The sequence below is a fragment of the Colias philodice genome, chromosome 2, assembly GCF_061535455.1.
Source record: "Colias philodice isolate Cphi_HAF_F1 chromosome 2, ilColPhil1 Martin Lab GWU primary, whole genome shotgun sequence".
Taxonomy (NCBI): domain Eukaryota; kingdom Metazoa; phylum Arthropoda; class Insecta; order Lepidoptera; family Pieridae; genus Colias; species Colias philodice.
The window spans coordinates 9,000,453-9,022,897 of NC_143087.1; the positions used below are offsets into that span (position 1 = coordinate 9,000,453).

Consider the following 22,445-nt stretch of genomic DNA (forward strand, 5'->3'; position numbering starts at 1 on the left):
GTACGGTTAAAAAATTGAGTGCTACAGAAACGATGGAAATATTGAATGGAAGTTAGGCAAGGCGGAAGAGCTGGCTTTTGTGCGAGAGTATACAAAATGGCGTCGACGCTTCTATTCCGCGACGTGTTCGCTGCGCATCCGCGGCGTGTTCGTTGCGCGCCCGCAACGTATTCGTTGCGCACCCGCTCCGCTTTGAAACCGCTCGCAATCCGCTAGTGTGATATGTCACTAAACTAAATAAGAATGCCCTCTGAATCAAACTTTAGTCACCTAAAAAATTATTATTTGTTTACCTTCGCTCTTCAATTTGTCTCCCTTAGGTGGGTTCTAGTTTGTGTTTAATGGTTTAGTGTTATTTTTTTCCTTGTTTTTATGCCATAAAGTATTTTAAGGTAAAACATAATATAATATAACCTTTATATAATAATTATTATCCTCCTATTTAAAAATGAATGAAGCATTTAGGTAGGAACTTGTATGCACAAAGCATTGATCAAAACTTGGATCATTTACTATCATAATCGTATTTCTGCTGTTTTAATACATTTATAATAACTATATTATTGTTGTTTTATTTCAACCCCTTTGTGTTTTTTCGATAGCTAATTGCTTAAGTATACATATTTCGAAAAAAAATGAGAACTTTGATATACCTATGCATCAGACTTTATACAGTCACCCAAATGTTCAGTTTTATTCACATTACTCAAATATGCAAATACTTATGTGAAATTTTTCATGAATTAGAACATTAAATGCATCTTGAGATACAAAGGATTTTTTTTAACAAATCTAATGATAATAAAAATATTTTAAATGTAATATCTTGGTAATATGGATAGGATAAGATGAAACACCAATTTTATTTAAGAGTTATTTATTGTACACATCATTAGTTTACAACAAATTTAAAAACATTTTATATACATGCTGTGAGGATATTATGGAGAACCTACTTTTTAAAAAATGGAAACCAGAAACGATATGGACAAGGTTAAATATTGACTGCTAGCAATCGAAAACACGAATACTATTGAAAACCTATCCCAAGTCATGAAAACAAATATACAAGCAGTCTATATGTAGGAAATAAAACTTTTTAATTAAAAATTAGTATCACGTTAGTACAAAACATTATCACAACATAACTATAATGGCGCTAAACTTGACCAGCAAGTTGAATTTACAATCCACAGTTTTACTCTCCATCCAATTCATAATTTAATTTCAATTCATTTTGACAATTTTAATCTTGGACCCATATGCATAAAATGTAACAGGTTACCTTTTTCTGTATGTACTTAGTAGGCCAGAAGTAATCTTATTTCCAAATAGATGTCTACTCATAATTTTATATAATGCTTGACAATACTTGTAGAAGAAATACAAAAATATTCTTAGTAGTTACATAACATTTTAGTACTTCATATCACAACAAATTATAGGTATGTTTATTGCACTGGTTTATAATGAAGAATGAAATAATGACTAGCACCAAAACAATACATAATATAATAAAAGTATTCCAATTTAATTTAGCTAGTGACGCTAATGATAACTATTGCAATTTTCCCAACCACCCAAATTATCCTAAACTTATTTATCGCCCAAAATTGTAACGTTTGAAAGTATCTAATATATAAATGATATGATTATTGAGAAATTAGGATCATATTGCATATTAAATTGGAGTTATATGCTTCAAGGCTTTAAGACTAAAGCACATCACACACGGTGAAGATACTATAATATTTTATGTTAAGATTCTCTAATATAAAATATTACAGTATCTTAAGGTATCCGGTATCAGCGTTCTGACCTTCATTTTCCTTTTTGTCATTGCGTACCAAGAACCCTGTAGAACCGCCATCCTGTTACAAATGACCCGAAATTTTGTGCCAGTATCTCCCGACCTATAGTTGGCTTATCGCTTGGTATCTTAAGATATTGAAGGTAAAATATATATAATCTTCGTCGTGTGTTATGGCTCATAGGATTTGTATGGCGAGCGAAAATCGGAAATATGCTCTAAGATAATATATATATTGTATTTTACATTATCTTCACCGTGTGTTATGCGCTTTACTCACCATTATAGTAAAACAAACACCAATATGATAAGATCATACAAATTCATTAAGGAACAAAAACACAAATATCTCATTTCACCTAAATGAACCAATGTGGGATCAGCAACCAGCATGTTAAGTTTACATAGGAAATGCAACACTGATGCCATAAAAAGCCGCCTTAACAGGTAATTTCTTTTAAACATAATCTATTTTCATGGCAAAATAGAGCTACTTATTGTACTTTACTACTACATATAATAACAAAACTATGTCACAGTGACAATCTATAAAGGAAACCATCATTTAATATAATAACATTAATATTCTTTTAAAATCACCCACAACAGTAATATTTTCACAATCACAACCATCCATATATTTTAAATTGGGTAATAATTACACATTTATAATGATATAACTTTAAAAATATGTTTTTATTAGTATTTCTGGTTCTACATGGACAACTATTATGAATAATTTAGATTTTAGACTCAAAAATCTGATTAATTATTATTACCAGAAAATCTGCTCTGCAGTTATTCATTAACCTATGTTATTAATAAGATTCGTTTTTGAATTGTATAAATCAAGATATTGACGTGTAAATAGGAATCTACAACATCTTAGAATTCTTCTATAATATCATGTGAGAGAATAAGTTCAATCAATCACTAGATATCTTATCAAAACACTTCATTCACACTGCAAATTTATGAATGTACTAAGTTTGCAGTTGAAAACTGTTCAAGTAGAAAGTTAATGACTAATACTGTGATGTTGTCAACTGATCCTCTGTAATATGCTTGCAATGTAAGGCTTTTGGCACCAAAATCAGGTTCATCCAACCTCTCCTTTATAAATTTGACAGCTTCTTCGTTTGTAAATGTATCCCATAAACCATCAGAGGCAAGAACTAAGAACATAGGTTTATGGTCTTCTAAATTGAATGTTAAAATATCTGGATCAGCGATAACAAAGTTTTTATCTTTTAGAGGGTAGTCGCCCATAGCGCGAGACGTTGCTAATATTCCAGCTACCCTCCATACTCCATTAAATGCAATGTAACCTCCAGCAGCTTCTATTCGTTTCTGCTCTCGAACCTGCAGCAAAAATAAGAATTTTAGCATCAATAAAAGGTACTCAGTATGCAATATTAGTATTTTGTAAACACAGCCTGTGAATAAAAATGAACACAGGACAATAATTTGTAATAACAATGCCTAGCAAACAAGAACATATTATAGTGAATATTATTATGCAATTAGAGTAGAATTTATGAAGTCTAGTTTTGTATTTCAGTGCATTTATTATAAAGAAGGTTGTTTAAATTTTATTAATGAATGATCTTTTTAAATATAATAATAATGTTGTATTTTCTAGTGTTTCATTTTACGCGAGTTTTATAATACATTTAGAAATTACAGATTTTATAACGGATTTAAAATGTGATTTATTCATTATATTATTTCCCGACGTTACAAACACTTTACAGCATTAATAATGTTTTTAAGAGTAGTTACATGATCTGTTTCACATGTAACATTAGGATTGTGTATTAAATTTTTGGAATGCAGTATTCAATGTTCTTGCTGAATCTAGTGCATTTCAACACAACTACCGAACATGAAGCAAATTAACAGTCTGAATGTTTAATTAGCACTTTCATATGAATATAATTTACTGAGTTTATACTTAATTTAAATGAGCTTGATAACCATTTTAATGAATGCTTTCTAATTTGTTGTCCTAACTTTTATTTTGAATTCAAAAAATCTATAATTATCTTTTTTCTTGTTTTTATTCAAATAGACAACCCTGAATCATAAAATTGATTAATTTGTCACGACAAAGACATAAAACTGGTAATATATGTAACTTTTAAAGCAAATTTGCACTCAAAACAGTTCAATAAAATCTATTAAATATGTAAGTAATTCTTGCAATATATTTTATGAATCATGATGAATTACTAAGCATTATATTTGTTCAGAAAAAGTTAAACAATAATAGATAGAAGATTTTTGAAAGAGATAACATGATAAAATATTATGGTCTTTCAACTTTTCCATAATATTCAGTACCTATCTAATTTCAGATAATGGTGTTTACACCCACTACTACAAGTAATTAAATATGTAATCACATAGTTATTTTCCTGGTACTACATATGTTTGTGTAAGTATTAAGTCTAATGATATAAAATTCCCAAATAGAGACTAATAAAACTATCATTTTGGCAGTTAAGATAAAAGCAGATCATCATTTATATTGAGGAGTGAAAAAGGTATGAATTACACTAGATCCAGCCCACAGCTAGTTTCTTAAATATAAGTAATGTAGGAATCTATAAAGTAAGAAGCTATAAACATTTACTTTACCTGTTGCGGTTTGTGGTCAAAAGAAACTGGTATAGCATTTCCACGAGAGTCACACATCACTCCTCTTGAGTCACCAACATTAGCCACAATCAAATGGTTGTCTTCTAATATAGCTATAAGTGCTGTTGTTCCAGCAACATTCAGTGATCGCTTAGCAGCTTCTACAAGTAGTCGGTCTGCAGCCAAAACCTCGTCAGTCAACAACTTGCCATAGTTGATCTTACCTTTATCAATATAACTAGACAATGGCACTGAAATATTTTTAACAGGTTTGATTGGTCTTACTTCTCTTGTTATTGGCCTGGCTTTGTTCAATTGAGCTAATAGCTGTGGGTCAGTTATCTCTTTTTTAGAAGTGTCATCAGCAGTACTAACAGACTTTTTAAAACTGCTCTTTCTTTCCACACTAATAGTATTCTCTTTATCTTCCTTTTTAATTTCATCTGGTGTTTCAATTTTAGGTGTCTCTGGAAGCTTACCATCTTTATAAGCATTCAGTTCCACAACTTTATTATACAAGTTCTGAATAAGGTGATCTTTAGCATAGTTGGCGGCAAACTCACCACCGTGTCCATCAAATATAGCAAACAACGAAATGCCTGTATTGTTTATATTTTCGTTTATTATAAACTTGTCCTCCATGTGCATCCTTCTGCCTTTTATTGCATAAACGGCACTGAGTGAGCCTTTAAGTTCCCAGCTCTGTTTATCAGCGTCCGATCCCTCCATCAACTTCATCCGTTGCACTGCACTTATGGGATTTACTGCATGTGATAATCTGCTGAGTAAAGATCGACTCCATAGTCCTATAGTTTGTAAATACATGAAGCAGACTACGACTCCCAATGTGAAAACTAAAACTTCGGATCGTAGTAAATAAAGTCGCACCATTTTCCATAAATAGCTCGTCGGGGTGTCAAAAGCTACGCTGCTACTAAAGCGTGACAAAATTTTCATAAATGATAAATAAGTTTGATGTAAAACTCTATCTTCTAATTCGTCTTCCATGACCACGCAAAGAAATAAAAAATAAGCAATAAAACGCGCAAAATTATAAAAACTGCAGTTTCGCCATAAAATACACAATAGCACCACAATAGGGCTGACAGAATTTAAATAACTGACGTCTGACACTTCACACTTGCATAGAGAGTAGTATATTCTTTGGACACTTGCTTCTGGCAGTGTTACCAACTCTCAAAAATATTTATCCCTAAAGTTTGTGTCAAAAACCCCTAAAAACGCCTAAATTATTCAGTTGTCCCCCTAAAAAAATATACAAATATAAATTCATGATGATTTATCATGAATTTATATTTGAAATATATTTATATTAATAATAAATATATAATAATAATATAATAAATATATAATAAATATATATATTTATATTTGAGAAATAATATGCTGTAATATGTTTCAAAAGTCTTTTTATTACAAGTTATTTAATACATAAAATATTTCGTCTTCATCTGAAGATTCAGCGTTTTTGAAATCATACATGTTTTGGATGGATTAAATGTTGTACAAGATCCACCATTTAGATTTAATGTAAATCGGACCATTATGATGCTTTGCAACTCGGAGCAATTGCTCCGAGCTTTGCAATAAGTATTTTATTTAATTACGTACTAGATGTCGCTATGAGTCGCTAGGTCAAGAAATAAATATCAAAACTAGTTATGTAATTATCAATTTAAAAATATTAAAGAGTCAAAAAAAATCCCTAAAAATTTCAGACCCCTAAAAAAATCCTATCTCACTTATTTACCCCTAAATCTGGGGGGAAAACCCCTAAGTTGGGAACCGTGGCTTCTGGTTCTGAAATCTAACAAATGACAGCTGTGAATTATAGCATCTACAGACGCTCCGATTTGGTTGGTGCCAACCATCCGACCACGACCAAATCGGAAAGTGTAGAGAGCGGTCGGTCCGACATAATTATTATTAATATTGGTTTGACGTGGTCGGATGCGCCGGCGATACCGACCAAACCAACTTCCTATCCGATCCAACCAAATTGGAACGTCTGGAAGCTTTGTTCCGACCAAATCGGCTCATTCCATAGAGTAATATAGGTAATTGGCTCATTCACATTCGCAACGCCGCCGGTGTAGGACGTCAACATGAACGCCGAGGGAGTTACGGTCACCGAACGTGGCATATTAATAAAATTGCTGGAACTATATAAAGACTTTCCCTGTTTGTGGGACTTAAGTAACAAAGATTACGCAAATAGAGATGCCAGAAATCAAGCGTATTTTATTATGTTAGAAGTATTAAAAAATTGACAGTGCGGCTACATTAAAAACCTTAAAAAATAAGTTGTAAGAGCCGCATATGACTGTAATTTTCTCTATTTCTATAGTAGAATTTAGCCCATTCTCTTCGTACTATGGTCAACTGACATATTACTCTATGGTCAACTGACAGCTGGAAGGCCAACCGTCGGACAATCTGTAGCAATGTTGGAATGGTTGCCTTGTCGGTTCCGCAGTGTATAATAAAGTCTAGTACACATTATGCGCATAAATATATTTTTTTAAGATTTTATAATTTTATCATACCTACTCGACTTTAAGCCTACTCCCACTGGTTAATTCGCAGAAAACCACTGATGGGATGTGTGAGTTGACGGATGATTCTACTGGAAAATCGAGAAAAAACCCAATACTGCCCTTGATGACCCTCTTTTATAACTAAACAAGAAGATACAAAAACATTATTTATTTATTTTTGAGATCTTCAACCGACTTCACAAAAAGGAGTTTCTCAATTTGGCTATATTTCTTTCTTACGTTTGTTACCTCAGAACTTTCGACTGAGTGAACCGATTTTGATGATTCTTTTTTTATTTGAAGGCTGTTAAACGTCTCATTTAAATTTTGTCTAGGTCTAACAATTTCAAGGTGGTCAATTTTTTGTTTAAACAAGGTTTAAATATTATTATAGCCATGACATTTTACCAGCGCCCGATTCACAGGCCCGATTGCTTATTTTCATAATCGGGAAGAATGCACGACAGTTTGTAAATATTACATAGGGGATGAATTGGTCCATTTACAAAGAAAACAAACAACAATATGGAGGGGCATGTAATGTTTATTGCATGTTTCATTTAAAAAGGCACTGCAAATAATATTCTCTTATCCTATACAGTCTAATATATTTTTGTATTAAGCAAATAATTTACAAACATTATTTACGAAAAAGACATTAATAATCTTAATCATTATCGTGCATAGAATAAAGACAAAATTTGTTTATTAACAATGTAACAAAAATATATTTGAGCGCTTATGCAGTTGCCTATAACTATCAAGTTGATATAATATCATATATGATCTTTACAAAACGTATCCAATGATGTATTACGTACATTGGTCATTTACGTGACCATTACATGAGCGTTTATCCATTTAAAATGTATTATCTACGAAAATTTGTATAATTTTATTTCTATTTAAGGCATGCAGTAGATTCTATTGAATAAAATTTCCGTTCATTATTGCATATTAATCATGTACATTTTGTTGATTACCATGTTTGAATATATTGGTTATCATGACATGGACCACCAACATGGAATACTCGTATCATGAATATGTGAATTTGTATTTTAATAAGAATACATAAAACTTAGCTAAACCTCATAGAATTTCGAATTCATCATCTGAATCATCAAATTGTCTGTCCACATCTTCGAATTCTGAAAAAAAATCACAGATTAAAAACAATTGGAATGAAAAGTAGTAACTTAATTTATGTGGAATAATATGATTACCAGTAAAGAGATTGGTGTTCTGTAAGTCTATATCATTGGTATTTGGACCCCAATGTGAGGGTCTCTTCTCGCAAATCTCAAATAATGGTTGAGACTCTTTCATGAGATTTTCTTCAATTGTTTTGCATAGCTCATCAAAATCAGTCCTCGTTCGACAAAGGAAACACTAAAAAATAAAATTAATTAGAAGATTAAAATTAGTAAATTGCCTACATAAACAAGTATAATAAAGTTAATTATCTTACCACAGCAACTGAGGGATCCATGGTAAGTATCGGTATACGAGAAGCGAATTTACAGTGATATGAACAGTCCATTTCTTTTTGCTCATCTGTTTGCTTGTTCTATAAAACGGAATTAAAACTTCATAAATTGAGGGTAAACAAAAATAAACTCAATATGAGCAAAATGTTTACGATAAAAGAACGGAATTCATTTATCCAACACTGACATGCATTCAAGATATTTTTGCTCTAAATAAATTACGTACTTCATAAGCATTTATATTGGCTTATAGCCAATTTATTTACTCATGGATTCAAAACGATAAAAGCACCTGTGCAGATGTCGATGTTAATATTGCATTATCATTATGTTAAATTTATGGCTACAAACTCACTTCGACGGGACCAGATCTTTGAGTGGTGTGGGGGTCTAAATATATAACCTCGTCGCTAACACACCCTATTAGATACAGCGCTTGATTTGGTTTACCGCCAATTACACCTATAGATTGGGGAGACTGGAAGCACATCTGTAGAACAAATATAAAGCAAATACTATTTATTTTTATTTTGTTAAAGTGAAACTTCTTCAGGCGCGTTGAGAGTAAAATTTCAATGTTGCGTCATGGCAATACCGAGGAGACGATTTTGGTATCTTTGAATCTTGCCAAAAAGTTTCATTTCTGACACGTGTGCTCGGCACACACGCTCTTTTTTGGAAATTAGACATTACAGGAAATGTATATGTATAGAGTAGATCGCAGTGGCCATCAAACAACAGACTACTCTCCATATCCGGATTGAAATTGGTCAGTAAAGTTTAGTAATAGCAAAAATACATCATTAATATCTGAAAGTGTTATTTGTGTATCTTAAGTCTGATAAGTAGAAGTGCATACTAGTAAAACTAAATATGCATGCAGATAGATGTACGTAAGACGTAGCCATCCGCTAAGAAAGGATTTTGATAAAATTTTACTCCCAAGGGGAGAAAATGGGTGATGAAAGTAAAAGTAAAATTTATATTTTCCATGCACGCGAATCTGCGGGCAACAGTTAATCTATACTAATATTATAAAGCTGAAGAGTTTGTTTCTTTGTTTGTTTGAACGCGCTAATCTCGGGAACTACTGGTCTGATTTGAAAAATTCTTTCGGTGGTAGATAGCCCATTTATCGAGGAAGGTTAGGCTATATAACATCACGATACGGCCAACAGGAGTGGAGCTACGGGGGTGAAACCGCGCGGAGCAGCTAGTATTATTATTAAACCATCCATAAATTACCTTTAACCCATCAACATATACAGGGTTGATCTCACTAAGGCCAAGTCTGAGAGGCACTATAAGCAGCAGGGGCATCCAATCAGTTATGTGAACATTATCGTGTGTATCACCATTATCATTTCTTACTATACACTGCTGTACTGAAAATTAATTTATCATTGATTCAATGAGCAATGGTTTATTCGTAATTATACATTATAATGTAAGTACTTCTATAATGGCAAGATAAATTTTTAGATATTAATAGTTGAAATTTTTGGAATATTGAAGCACTCTATAAATGGTATGCAATATGCATATTATCATAACTTGAATCATTAAGGTATAAAAAATATCTTAAAAATATGTAGTTTCTTGAATGCCAACCAAAAAAACATCAAAATGTAATAGATTAGAGAACATATTTTGCATACCATTAGCATACATATATCTATAGATGGATTTTGAAAACATTGTAGCATTAGACTCAGATTATACTATTATGTATAAACATTAATACACAAAAGACTTTGAAATATCAATATTATGCAGAAAATCAATATGATTATCGGATATTTGTTTGTTTGTTTGTTATTTTAATGCATAAATGCAAAAGTTCTTTCCTTATTAGATTTGTATGTGATCTAAAAAGGCTGCATTAAATGTACCATGGGCAGAGCCAGGGTGGGCCATAGTAATAAATATTTAATTTCATAGCACATATAATGGGAGCCATATTACAATAAATACTTACAAATATCTTCTTTCACCACTGTATTGTCTAAAGCAACATGTATAACAAGAGAGCTCCATTTGTCATAAACAACTAATTTTCTGAAATCGAATATATATGTTAATATAGTTCGAAATTATTTAATTTAATATGCAAATTAATAAATTATACAAGATATAAATACATAAAGAGAAGTACACATCACACTATATTTTTCAATTGTATACTACATATCTCTTTTTTAAATCTGTAAATGTCATATTGGTTCCATTTATTAAAAACAAAGTTTACAAACATCAAAACACCAATTTCAGGAAGATTTTTTACGAATTATAATGTGAGAGAAATAAACTAAAATTCCACTAACTTCAGTACTTGTGCCACTGTGTTTGGTCCAAACCACTGACCCACTTCCTTGCCCTCACTGGCACCCATTAAAGCTACTTGATGTATTGAATATGGAGCCTGTTTCCGTTCCTCAAATCTTTGAATAATCTTCAAATAGGTTGGATCTCTGTGGACATTTATTGAAGTGCATGAAATTTGACTGAAAGCTATATATATTATTATAATTTTTACATAGATTATTATAATACTACAACTTCCTTAAAATACTTATACATATTACTTACTAGCTTTCCGCCCGCGGCTTTGCCTGCGTTTTCAAAGAAAAACCTGTTCCCATAGGATTTCCGGCATAAAACCTATCCTATGTCCTTTCTCGGGTATCAAATTATCTCTATACCAAATTTCATGCAAATTGTTTCAGTAGTTAAGGCGTGATTGAGTAACAGACAGACAGACAGAGTTACTTTCGCATTTATAATATTAGTATGGATATCTACACATGTACATACATACATAAATAATATAGCTATTAACTATGCAATAAATTAGTTGTAGATAATATAAAAATGTATGTCATTAGATCAGTTGTTATCTCATGTTTAGTGATGTTGACATTATTATCAACAATTCTATTATGTAGTCAAATTGCATATTATTAGTTTATTACAATATATTTTAATTCAAAATTTTACATTGATCAAAAATTATGTTTATTTATATTGATTTCTATGCTTGCCATATCCAACAACAACAATTTCAAGAATCAATTTAATAATTTTGTACCTAGTTTCAGGAGTCCACACCCAGTCTGAAGCTAAATGTATTCGCAGCAAGGAGACTCCAAGGACCATCTGCCCACAACGTAGCATGCATCCCCAACCCTTATCTGACGTAAGACCTTCATCACCAATTGGAACGAATCCCTTTCTATATGTAAACCATAAAATCGATGTAATATCTCGCCGTATTCGATCCAAGTCTGAAATCAAAATAAACTTGCTTCAGTATTTGTTCTATCTGTTCATACACTACGAACACAAATTAATTACCTTGTACAGGGCTGTATTTCTTCCCTAATATCCACACATTTTCCTTTGTCTTAGGAATATCATCGGGTTCAACGTTATTACCGTCGGGTGTCAGGTAACAAATATCAAACATGGCATCCATTTTTGAACATAATTAATTATGACTGGATTTATTCAATATTGTTATTTCGTATTCGCAGTCAATATAAATGAAGTAAATTAATAAAAATTTAAAAAGAAACAAGTCACGTCGTAGTGATTATATCGTATCGTTATGTTTTGTAAACATGTCAAACATGAAACGTCATCGACAACTTAAGTTTTCAATGACATTTTACGTGTGTCAAACACCCCGTTTTCCAATTACAGAGCATAATGCGACTCAGTGCCGCACAATGCCGAATTATGCTGATGCTTAAGTGGAACGTGAAACGCACCAGCAGGTTGCGGTAAGTTCAGTGTTGAACGGTTATTTTAAGTAATTTGGATTTTGATTATTTCATTAACATTTTTTTCAATGTTTGTACCTTCATCCATACTTATATTTATTTTTTTAACAAAATTTGAATTAACTTTGATTATTTCGAAAAAACTACAATGAATCGAAAGCTTTAAATTTTTTTCCAACAATTTATAATTACTAACGATAAATCGATTGCACGCATCAATTCACGCCTTAGATCATTAAGTAATGGATAACACTCGCAGGCGTTTCCCCTTTTGCTGAGGTATAAGATTATTCGAATCGAAAAATCTTATGCTTTCATAAAAACTACTTGCGTAATCGATTACAAACACTCTGCGTATTCGTAAAACATCGAAAGGACGTCTGCGAGTGCTCCGCTAAAAATGCCGTTTTGCACTGTCAAGTCTTGCAGAAGCAATTCAAACATGTCGAATATTAAAAAAGATGGAATAACCTTTAATTTGTGTATATTTCTTTATTTTTTAACGTACATTTCTAATTAAATGCAATTTTTAATAATCGTCGATGTATCGTTTAGCGATATGATCAAGACAACTTCAAGACAAATAATCGAGTCATGTTTCGAGAGAGAAAGAGACGAGACTATCATGGAAAGAAAATATACAAATTTAATCTTTATCTACTAAGAGAGAAAGTTGAATTTAAAACGCGATAATGAACCGCATTCCTTACGAGACTATCTTTTAAAGAAATACAAATTTAATCTTTATGATCTAAGTTATAAAGTTGAATTTAGAACGCGATATTGAACCACACTCCCCACGAGACAACTTGGAATGAAATACAAATTTAATCTTTATGAACTTAGGGATAGAGTTGAATTTAAAAACTCGTCGCTTAAAAGGTCGTAAATTTTTACGACTTTCGTGACACAAATTATTTTTGTGAATGTGTGATTGTGTTTCAATAGTGTGAGTTGCCCTCCCCGCACCAAAATCAGCAGAAAGTTTAGTTAGAACATTTGCCAACGTACTCCATCCATTACTTAATGATCTAAGATTCACGCGCATTACTTTTTCTAGTGCTCGATTGTGCGAAGCGTTGCTGTAGTTGGAACATTCAACGTTAAGCATTATGCCGCATAATGCGTTCTAGTGCTGTAATTGGAAAACGGGGACAATGGCCCTTCTAAAATTAACTAAAATGTGAAAAGATACAGATGTAGTGAAAAGGCCTGGTACGGGAGCTAGCAACGTTAAAAAAAAAGTCATTTTAGTATAGTTCGGTTTTTGATATACTGTTTCTCTTGCTATTTCGGTTAGAGTCCGGGCTGTCTGGCTGGCCGCAGTGGTTGCGTTTATTAGTGCGCATCTTATCTGCACAGGAAAATATCCTTAATTAAAGTCATTTTTTAACGCGTAATTTTTAATCTTTTGCCTTTAGATAGATCCATCAGACATAAATTTTTTATTGCAAGACGTTTTTTTCGTTGTTAAATAGGTGCCAGACGCAATTTTTTATTAAAATAATTAAAATGTCATCGAAATACGTGAAATTCTATCAAGATGAGTCCGCTTAAAAGGTAAGTAATAACTTTATTATTTATATTATATTATCCTTTTTTAATACTTATATTGAATAATTAGTAAACTAATATTTTTAATAGATGGTTTCATATTTATTACACTTTTGGGTATAAATATGAATTTGATGATATTTGTATTTTCTAGTGTTTGATTTTACGCGAGTATTATACATTTAGAAATTAAAGACTCGGGAATATAATATAATGAATAAAACGCGTTTAAAATCCGTTAAAAAGTCTTTAATTTCTTGATGATATCTGGTTTTTATCAAGTTTACATTAACGTCCTATTTGAGGTTCGTTGGGAAAAGAAGGCACCATGGTAGATTGTTGCAAAAAAATTGTAAATAGTAAAATGAATATTATATATAGTATAAGTTACACAGTGATTACTTATCCTTCACGGGGACTCATCTTGATAGAATTTCACTTATTTCGATGACATTTTAATTATTTTAAATAAAAAATTGCGTCTGGCACCTATTTAACAACGAAAAAAACGTCTTGCAATAAAAAATGTATGTCTGATGGATCTATCTAAAGGCAAAAGATTCAAAATTACGCGTTAAAAAATGACTTTAAATTAAGGATATTTTCCTGTGCAGATAAGATGCGCACTAATAAACGCAACCACTGCGACCAGCCAGACAGCCCGGACTCTAACCGAAATAGCAAGAGGAACAGCATATCAAAGAACCAACTATACTAAAATGCTCACTTGTCAACGTTGCTACCTCCTATACGAGCCTAAAAATTTCATCTCCGCTTTTTAAAATGTTCTCTTTTGGCTCTATTAGCTTCAACATTGAAATATCCATTAATCTACATTTTGTGTTGATTCTGTCAAAGTCAAAGTCAGAATTCAGAATCGATTGTGATGACTGATGACGGATGTCATGAGCAAAACAAAATATAAATTCATTATTCAGTACAAAATAAAGTGAAATTGTAATTAAAAATTCATTTAATAGAATAATTAAGTCAACTTTCACCGCCTGGTGTAATTGCAAATATTTTCATGAATGTTGTGCTATATGCTGTAGCGAAAAATTTGTTCTAAAAATGGAAACAAGTCCTTTAGATTACGTAGCTCAGGCTTGCATGGATTTAACAGAGGCTCTGGAAGCGGCACCAAATGAAGCTGAAAAGGATACAATAATAATAAATCACATAAAAAAAGTCTGGACTGTAGTTCCACCTATTGACGACTTTAAAAAAAGTGTGTACATTCGTTTAGATCTGAGATATAGTTTTTGTGATGCCAAATAACAGTTAATTAATATTTTCTTATTTATAATTTCAGATTTGGAATGGGTTAATGTTGCGGAGCCAATTTTTTTAGCACAGCATTGTCAGGATAAAGTGGTTGTTTTAGACTTTTGGACATATTGTTGTATTAATTGTTACCATGTTTTACCAGATCTTGCTTATCTGGAGAAACAGTATAAAGTTGAAAATGGTCTTGTGGTTGTATGTATCAAATAATTGATTTATTAGTAACTGGACAGTATTATCAATTGATTGATATATATTTATTATTTATTATAAAATAAAAATAATTGATTTTTACAGATTGGTGTGCATTGTGCAAAGTTTGAAAATGAAAAGGTATCATATAATATACTGTCAGCTGTTCAGAGATATCACATAGACCATCCAGTAGTAAATGATTCAGAAAGTTGTATGTGGGATGCACTGGGAATAAGGTGTTGGCCTACTCTACTGGTTTTGGGTAAAATTTATTTACAAACTAAATTGCATCATAAAATATTTAACTTTTGTCATAAGCCAATAACAAAATATAAATTAATAACATTGAGTAAATTACCTATGTTATCATATTCTATAGATATTCAAAGATATTCTTCTTACATAACCCTTGTGAGGAGCCAGGTGTTTGTGATCTCACTAACCACTAAACCTCTTCTATAAATTGTAGGGCCGGGTAACAAACCCATTTTTATCTTCACTGGCGAGGGTCATAGAGATGAACTTGTGTCCTATGTTGGAGCTGCAATACGCCATTTTGGAATCAGAATATCGACAGCATTATTACCCATTGCACCAGCTAAACATATAAAATCGAAAGCAAATAGCATCCTGTATTTTCCTAGTAAGGTATATATTTATTCTTGTAATTTGAACTTGCTTTTTTTAATGATGTTGATGATTAGATTTTAATACTTTATACATGCATGTGGGGTTTATTCTTTAATATAAGTAGTTTTATTTTAACACTAGCTGTGCTCCGCGGTTTCACCTGCAATGCTCCGCTCCTGTTGGTCTTAGCGTGATGATATGTAGCCTATAGCGTTCCTCGATAAATAGGCTATCTAACACCGAAAGAATTTTTTAAATCGGACCAGTTGTTCCTGAGATTAGCGTGTTCAAACAAACTAACTCTTCAGCTTTATAATATTAGTATAGATTTGACTATTACAATAATTCACTATAACTTTTATTAACAGTTAGCACTTAATCCATTTTATCGTGGCCGCGGTGATGAGCCATTCCTCGCTATATCTGATACTGGCCACCATCGCATTGTGCTGACTGACTGTACAGGCATTATTTTACGAGTAATCGGAGGTTCCGGACAAGGATTCAAGGATGGCAGTATGTTTTTTTTATTTATTGTAATTTTAAGAAAATTTTGTTCTGTTCAATATTTAAAGAAGTATGTAGTGTGTATTTCAACAGGAATTCCATATATATTTTACACATTGCTATGATTAGAAAATATCGTATTTTTACACACGAAACTCGAGACTAAATAAAATTATATTTCAGAACTTATAGAAGCACAGTTTGATTCACCACAAGGCCTGTGTTGGCTCTCTAGCTCAGTTCTATTAGTATGTGATACAAACAACCATGCTGTAAGAGCGGTGCATCTTGACGAAGGTACTGTGGAAGTTCTGGCCGGTAATGGTGAACAGGCAGCGACGGGTGATCAAGGTTAGTTCTTTGGTCGCTGTTACTAGATTTAACTGCAAAGAAATGTGGTGATAGCTATCCTTTTAGTTACTTCAACAACCTAAAGGCAATTTATAAGTTTTTGTTTTAAATACAGTGGTTTCAGATATAAAAATAGTAATATGAAAATTATAGTGTAATTTTATAGTCTCCTTTTATACCTCATTAATATTTTAAGTTGAATCAATGAAATTTACTGATAAGTAGGTTCAAATGTTGTTAAATAATAAATACGACCTTTTAGAATGGAGCACAAAACATGATGTTAGTGAAATGTAGCCACCGAGAGCGTGGGCGTGATGAATACAACTTCAGTCGCGTAACGCAATTCGAAAAGTTCGTATTCTAAAACGAATTGAACGAATTTGAAACCTATAATAAAAAAATTGGTTGTCTGTAAAGTCGGTTTACTGACGATAGTTGAACGTGACAACGGCCGATTGTGCTTCTTTGTCGCTCGTTCCGCGCTCTCACTTGCACTTCAAGCCTTACATGGAACGCCTCAGAGCGAGGTAACGCCGCATGAGTCATGTTTTTTCGTGCGTGCAGCCGGCTCTATCGCATTATAAGACGTTGTCACGTCAATAACTATTAAGTGACATTACAGGTGGTAAATGTCTCGGACTCCAAGCGCTATCGTCCCCCTGGGACATACTGCTCTACTCGACTCCCGATATGGACATGTCTGTTCGTCCCGCTGCCCCCGCTCCCCCCGCACCGCCGGGACAACCCTCCACCCCCGCACCAACTACTGCACCCCTCGCCCCGCCACCGCCGGAAAATAAGAACGCGGATAAAGGTAAGTTATTCTAATCTTATCATAAAATTCCCGTGTCACAATGTTAGTTACCATACTCCTTCAAAACGGCTGGACCGATTCTCATGAATTTTTCTGTGCCTATCGGCACAGAATACATTATAGTAGCTAAACGATACAGAACGGACACTCTCCGCCTCCCGCCAAAATTAAACACTTACCTCACCCCGCACGATCAGGCTAAAAATGGTCCACATTTTTCTACAAGGATGATACACAACATTAATCAAATTGACTTAAAGTAATTTTATTATTTTGGATTTGTGATTATCGTTTTTCGTAGAAAATGGTTACATATTATGCTGTTTACGGATGTATTTCATCAGAAAAACGCGAAATTTTTTTACGCTAGTCACAAATGTGCCAACCATAAAGCGTTAACACACACATTTGCAGTGTGACTGTCAAAACGATAATTTTGTATGGAGTGTCCGGGGTGTGATATCGGGTAAGTCTGAGAATCGGCCAACATTTTTTTTTCGTATGTACCACGCGCGAAGCCGGGGCGGACCACTAGTAATATTATAAATTCGAAAGTTTACTATGTATGTTATTCTTTCGCGTAAAAAATACTTAACCGATTACAAATTTGGTATGTAAGTAGCTGAAGACCCACAATAAGACATACACTATTTTTTATTCCGGAAATCCCACAGGAACGGGAACTATGTGGGGCCAGCTTTAGAAATCTTTTCTATTATTATTTTCTTATTAGAAATGCCTTTGAATGAAAGGTCCTGCTAGATCTTTCGCTGTTTGCAAAATTAATGAGTTTTAATGAAATAATAAATAATATTGTAATGCATTAACATTAAAAAATACAATAAAAAAAACTATATTCACCTTTTTAAAGGTCGTCAGAAAATCTCCGAGCGATGTTGTATAAAAACATTCATTCAAATTTATACCTTATTTCGTTGCAATAATGTCCAAAGTCTATTGTATCACTTCGATAACGTTGTCTATTACTACTAATAGGAGGTAGAGTTTTTTTTGGACAATTATTGTCTGTATGTACGTCAATGTTACAATGTTTTCTGTTTGGCATAGAAAGTTTCGTCCAAAATTTTGAACTACAGTTTCCGAATTCGTTGATTTGATACTTCGTGATTAAATTTTTCTTGTACCTTTACGTAGAAGCATATCCCTTTTTTATGACAAAAGTAAGGCACAAAAGGCTGACAGTCACCACAAAAAAATGTCATTACTCGTATCCAATAATGATAAAAATATAAAATATTAAATAAATAATAATTATATTTTCCGAATTTGAATGGCTATCTAAGATCTACAATATTTCTCATATTGCAGATAAAGACAAAAAGGACGAGAAACGACGCGTGCTCCTGATAGCTTGTGCCGGTTCTCATCAAATATGGGCACTTTTCCTAGACAATACAATATGGTGGAAATACAAAACATATACTGAAGGTATGTTCTTTTCAGATTTTTGTCTATTATTTCATAGAATAACATATTTTGGGAAGATACTTTAAAATTTCATTAGAATTATTGCACGCCTCATAAGCGAAGCGTTGAGGTGGGTACTACTGTCACTTCGCGCAAAACATCCGATTTTTCAAACTTAAAATGTCTTTATGTATCATACATTGCACTTGTAAGATAATACATACACACACATATTAAGAAAAAACACTATTTTTAACATTCATGATATTTTTGATGTCATTTTTGTTATTTAAACTAGTTAAAAAACAGTTTAAAAAAGTTCTGTCTTGGACGTCCGTGTGTCTGTATGTGCGGAGGATTTTCTTGTTAACACGATAGCGACCGAAATACTTTACTAATCGAGTCTTTTTTTTTCTCTTACGCTTGAGTATGCTCAGGAATAGAACCCTTTCATTTTTCAGGGTCTGATTCGATGTGGTTTAATTGTTATTAAATAAACAAAAATAATAATTAATAAATAATTATTAAAAAAAAATTATGAGGCGTGCACTTTTGGATTTTCCAAATTATTTTATTAGTATACTAGCTTCCCCAGCACACGTTGTTCTGCCCTATAGGTAATTTTTATTATCACGCTTTTACAAGCTCCATCTGTATACGTATGTATGTAACGGACTCCTTTAGACTAGATTTTGACCCACTTTAAACGGATAGATATAATTGAAACTTTGTACACTTATCAAGGACTAGCTGTGCCCCGCGGCCGCGGTTTCACCTGCATTTCTCCGCTCTTGTTCGTCCTAACGTTATGATATATAGCCTAGAACCTTCCTCGATAAATGGGCTATCTAACACCGAAATAATTTTTCAAATCAGACCAGTAGTTCCTGAGATTAGTGCAAACAAACAAACAAACAAACTCATCAGCTTTATAATCTTAATATATATGTATATAAATCTCGTGTCACAATGTTTGTCCTCAATGGACTCCTAAACCACTTAACCGATTATAATAAAATTCGCACACCATGTGCAGTTCGATCCAACTTGAGAGATAGGATAGTTTAAACATGCAGGTACCACGGGCGAAGCCGGGGCGGACCACTAGTATTAGTATAGATTATAATTTATAGTATAGGTGATAATAAAATAATTTTCATGGCCTTAAGCGTGTTTTTTTTTTAGTTTTTTGAAACTATATTAATTATTACGTAGAAGATATACATGTATTTTATTTCCCATGTACAGGCACATGCGTGCGCATCGCGGGTTCGGGCGCAGAAGCGGCGCGTAACAGTGCGTATCCCAATACCGCTGCGTTTGCGCAACCTTCCGGACTTACACTTAGAAATGGTAATATTTTTGTATATATTTGTTGAAATTGTAAAATTAAATATATGGTGATGAAGGAATATAATATAGCGCAAATCATACCTTTGCACATAAATTATTATGTGTTTAAACATACGTATGGGAAAATAAAAATTAATTGTTGCCCTATAATATCTTAAATAAATTTTAGAGATGCTTACTTTCTATCTGTAATCTTTTCTCTCGGGTTTACATACAATTTGTACCCCAGTTGGTTTGATATTATAATCCAAACATTTTTTCTAACTACATAACATTTTATCGCTTCACATTTTTATTTCAGGAGCTAGTCCAGAAATATTCATAGCGGATTCGGAAAGCTCATCCATCCGAAGGCTGGCGTTAACCACGGGACATGTGTCTACTTTGTGTGGAGGAGACAGGAATCCCTTGGTAATTAATTATACAAAATATAAATTATAATTATAAACACACCATTTACTTTTATCATATGAAAATTGTATTATGATTACAATTACGTTACAGAATCTATTCGCATATGGAGATGTAGACGACATCGGTGTAGAAGCGAAACTGCAGCATCCTTTAGGCGTCGCGTATTGCGAGTCAAACAAAACATTATACGTAGCAGACACGTATAACCACAAAATAAAGAAAGTCGACATTGGACCGCAAAAAGTATCAACCATATTACCCACCATGATAGAAACAACAGATCCCGCTAAGTTTAGTGAACCATCCGGCCTCTCCGTCAGTTTGGACGGAAAATATCTGTACATTGCCGATACAAACAACCACAGCATTAAAATACTCAATCTAGCGAAAAATGTGTGCCAAGAATTCAAAGTGCGCGTCCCAGACCCGAAATTCGTGGAACCAGATAACTTAATTCTATATAAAAACGACTTATTCATTAATAGGAAAGGGGGCAATCTGATAATTCATTTTAATGTCAATTTGGACACTGAAATAAAAAACGTAAAATTTTCGACGGGCGCCCCACAAAATTGGAATGTGTGCATTCGCGATGATGATAATAAGGACGTCACACTAGATGATTTCGAATTCGTCGGTTGTCCACATAAAGGCAATAAATTACCCGGTCGAGTGGAAATGAAACTTAGAGCTCGTACAGATAAGACTCACTATCGCTTGTACCTCAGTTTTAATACAGCCCTGTGCGAAGGAGGCGTTTGTTTCTCGCATTCTTTCACAATTCGATCCACTATCTTAGTTAGGGATTCCGTCAAAATGATTGAATCTTATAAAATTACATGCAAAGTGAATCCAATCAACAGACAGGAATTAAAGTTAGAACAAAGTAAAGTGTAATTTGTATGGTTGAAAGTTAAAATAGTTTTTATAATAGATATGAAGCTTAAACTTGTTTAAAAATGTGGTTGCTATAGGGCATTTAAAAAGCACACAATAATAATTAATATATGTTATTTTTTTATAATAAATTTTAATGATAACAATAGTTAACTAATATGTACTAATTTGTATTAAACATACTAACTCTTATGATAAACAGCTATAAGCTTTAAAATATTACAAATCGTTTTTATTTTCTTATTCGTTGCTTTGTTTAAGTACACTTAATTTCTAAGAGACGTACCTACATTGAGTATGTAATTAATAAAAATAATTTAATATAAGTGTTTGTTTTTTTTACTCCAACCATTTCTGGATAGATCTGAATACACAAACAGTAAACATCCTCACAATTTCTATTGTAATTTTCTCTTCCTTCAGTGTTCAAATAAGTCCAAGAAAGGACAAGTGTGTTACAGTTGATATAATATATTTATATAACAGAACAACTGGCAAGTAGATAAATCAAGAATGTCTTTTTAATTATAATACCTATGTGCTAATCTCAAGAACTATGCATCCGATTTGAAAAGATTTTTCACTGTTAGATAGTCCATATATTATGTCATCACGCTAAGAAGAATAGGAGCGGACTGCGGAGCTATGCAGGTAAAACCGCGGGGCACAGCTAGTATCTTAATAAATCCATAAAATCCATACTAATATTATAAATGCGAAAGTAACTCTGTCTGT

The 22,445-nt window shown here is 32.7% G+C and overlaps 3 protein-coding genes across 3 annotated transcripts; 1 reads left to right on the plus strand and 2 right to left on the minus strand.

Moving 5' to 3' along the window:
• Positions 1-866: 866 nt before the first annotated feature.
• LOC149490672 (protein phosphatase 1L) lies at positions 867-5,567 on the minus strand. The gene is made up of 2 exons (XM_089707426.1): positions 4,451-5,567; positions 867-3,172 (listed from the first exon to the last, which is right to left on the minus strand). Exons 1-2 carry the CDS (start codon positions 5,456-5,458, stop codon positions 2,783-2,785), a joined length of 1,398 nt encoding a protein of 465 aa, XP_089563552.1. The 5' UTR covers positions 5,459-5,567; the 3' UTR covers positions 867-2,782.
• A 1,967-nt stretch (positions 5,568-7,534) lies between these two features.
• Positions 7,535-12,129, minus strand: Atg4a (Autophagy-related 4a). The gene is made up of 9 exons (XM_089707437.1): positions 11,853-12,129; positions 11,587-11,782; positions 10,823-10,969; positions 10,477-10,556; positions 9,744-9,883; positions 8,854-8,988; positions 8,480-8,578; positions 8,235-8,400; positions 7,535-8,159 (listed from the first exon to the last, which is right to left on the minus strand). Exons 1-9 carry the CDS (start codon positions 11,971-11,973, stop codon positions 8,101-8,103), a joined length of 1,143 nt encoding a protein of 380 aa, XP_089563563.1. The 5' UTR covers positions 11,974-12,129; the 3' UTR covers positions 7,535-8,100.
• Positions 12,130-14,701: 2,572 nt separating this feature from the next.
• LOC149490674 (NHL repeat-containing protein 2) lies at positions 14,702-22,036 on the plus strand. The gene is made up of 11 exons (XM_089707447.1): positions 14,702-15,062; positions 15,147-15,313; positions 15,416-15,575; positions 15,783-15,961; positions 16,312-16,459; positions 16,634-16,801; positions 17,427-17,618; positions 18,948-19,067; positions 20,295-20,399; positions 20,701-20,810; positions 20,904-22,036. Exons 1-11 carry the CDS (start codon positions 14,906-14,908, stop codon positions 21,708-21,710), a joined length of 2,313 nt encoding a protein of 770 aa, XP_089563573.1. The 5' UTR covers positions 14,702-14,905; the 3' UTR covers positions 21,711-22,036.
• Positions 22,037-22,445: the final 409 nt, after the last annotated feature.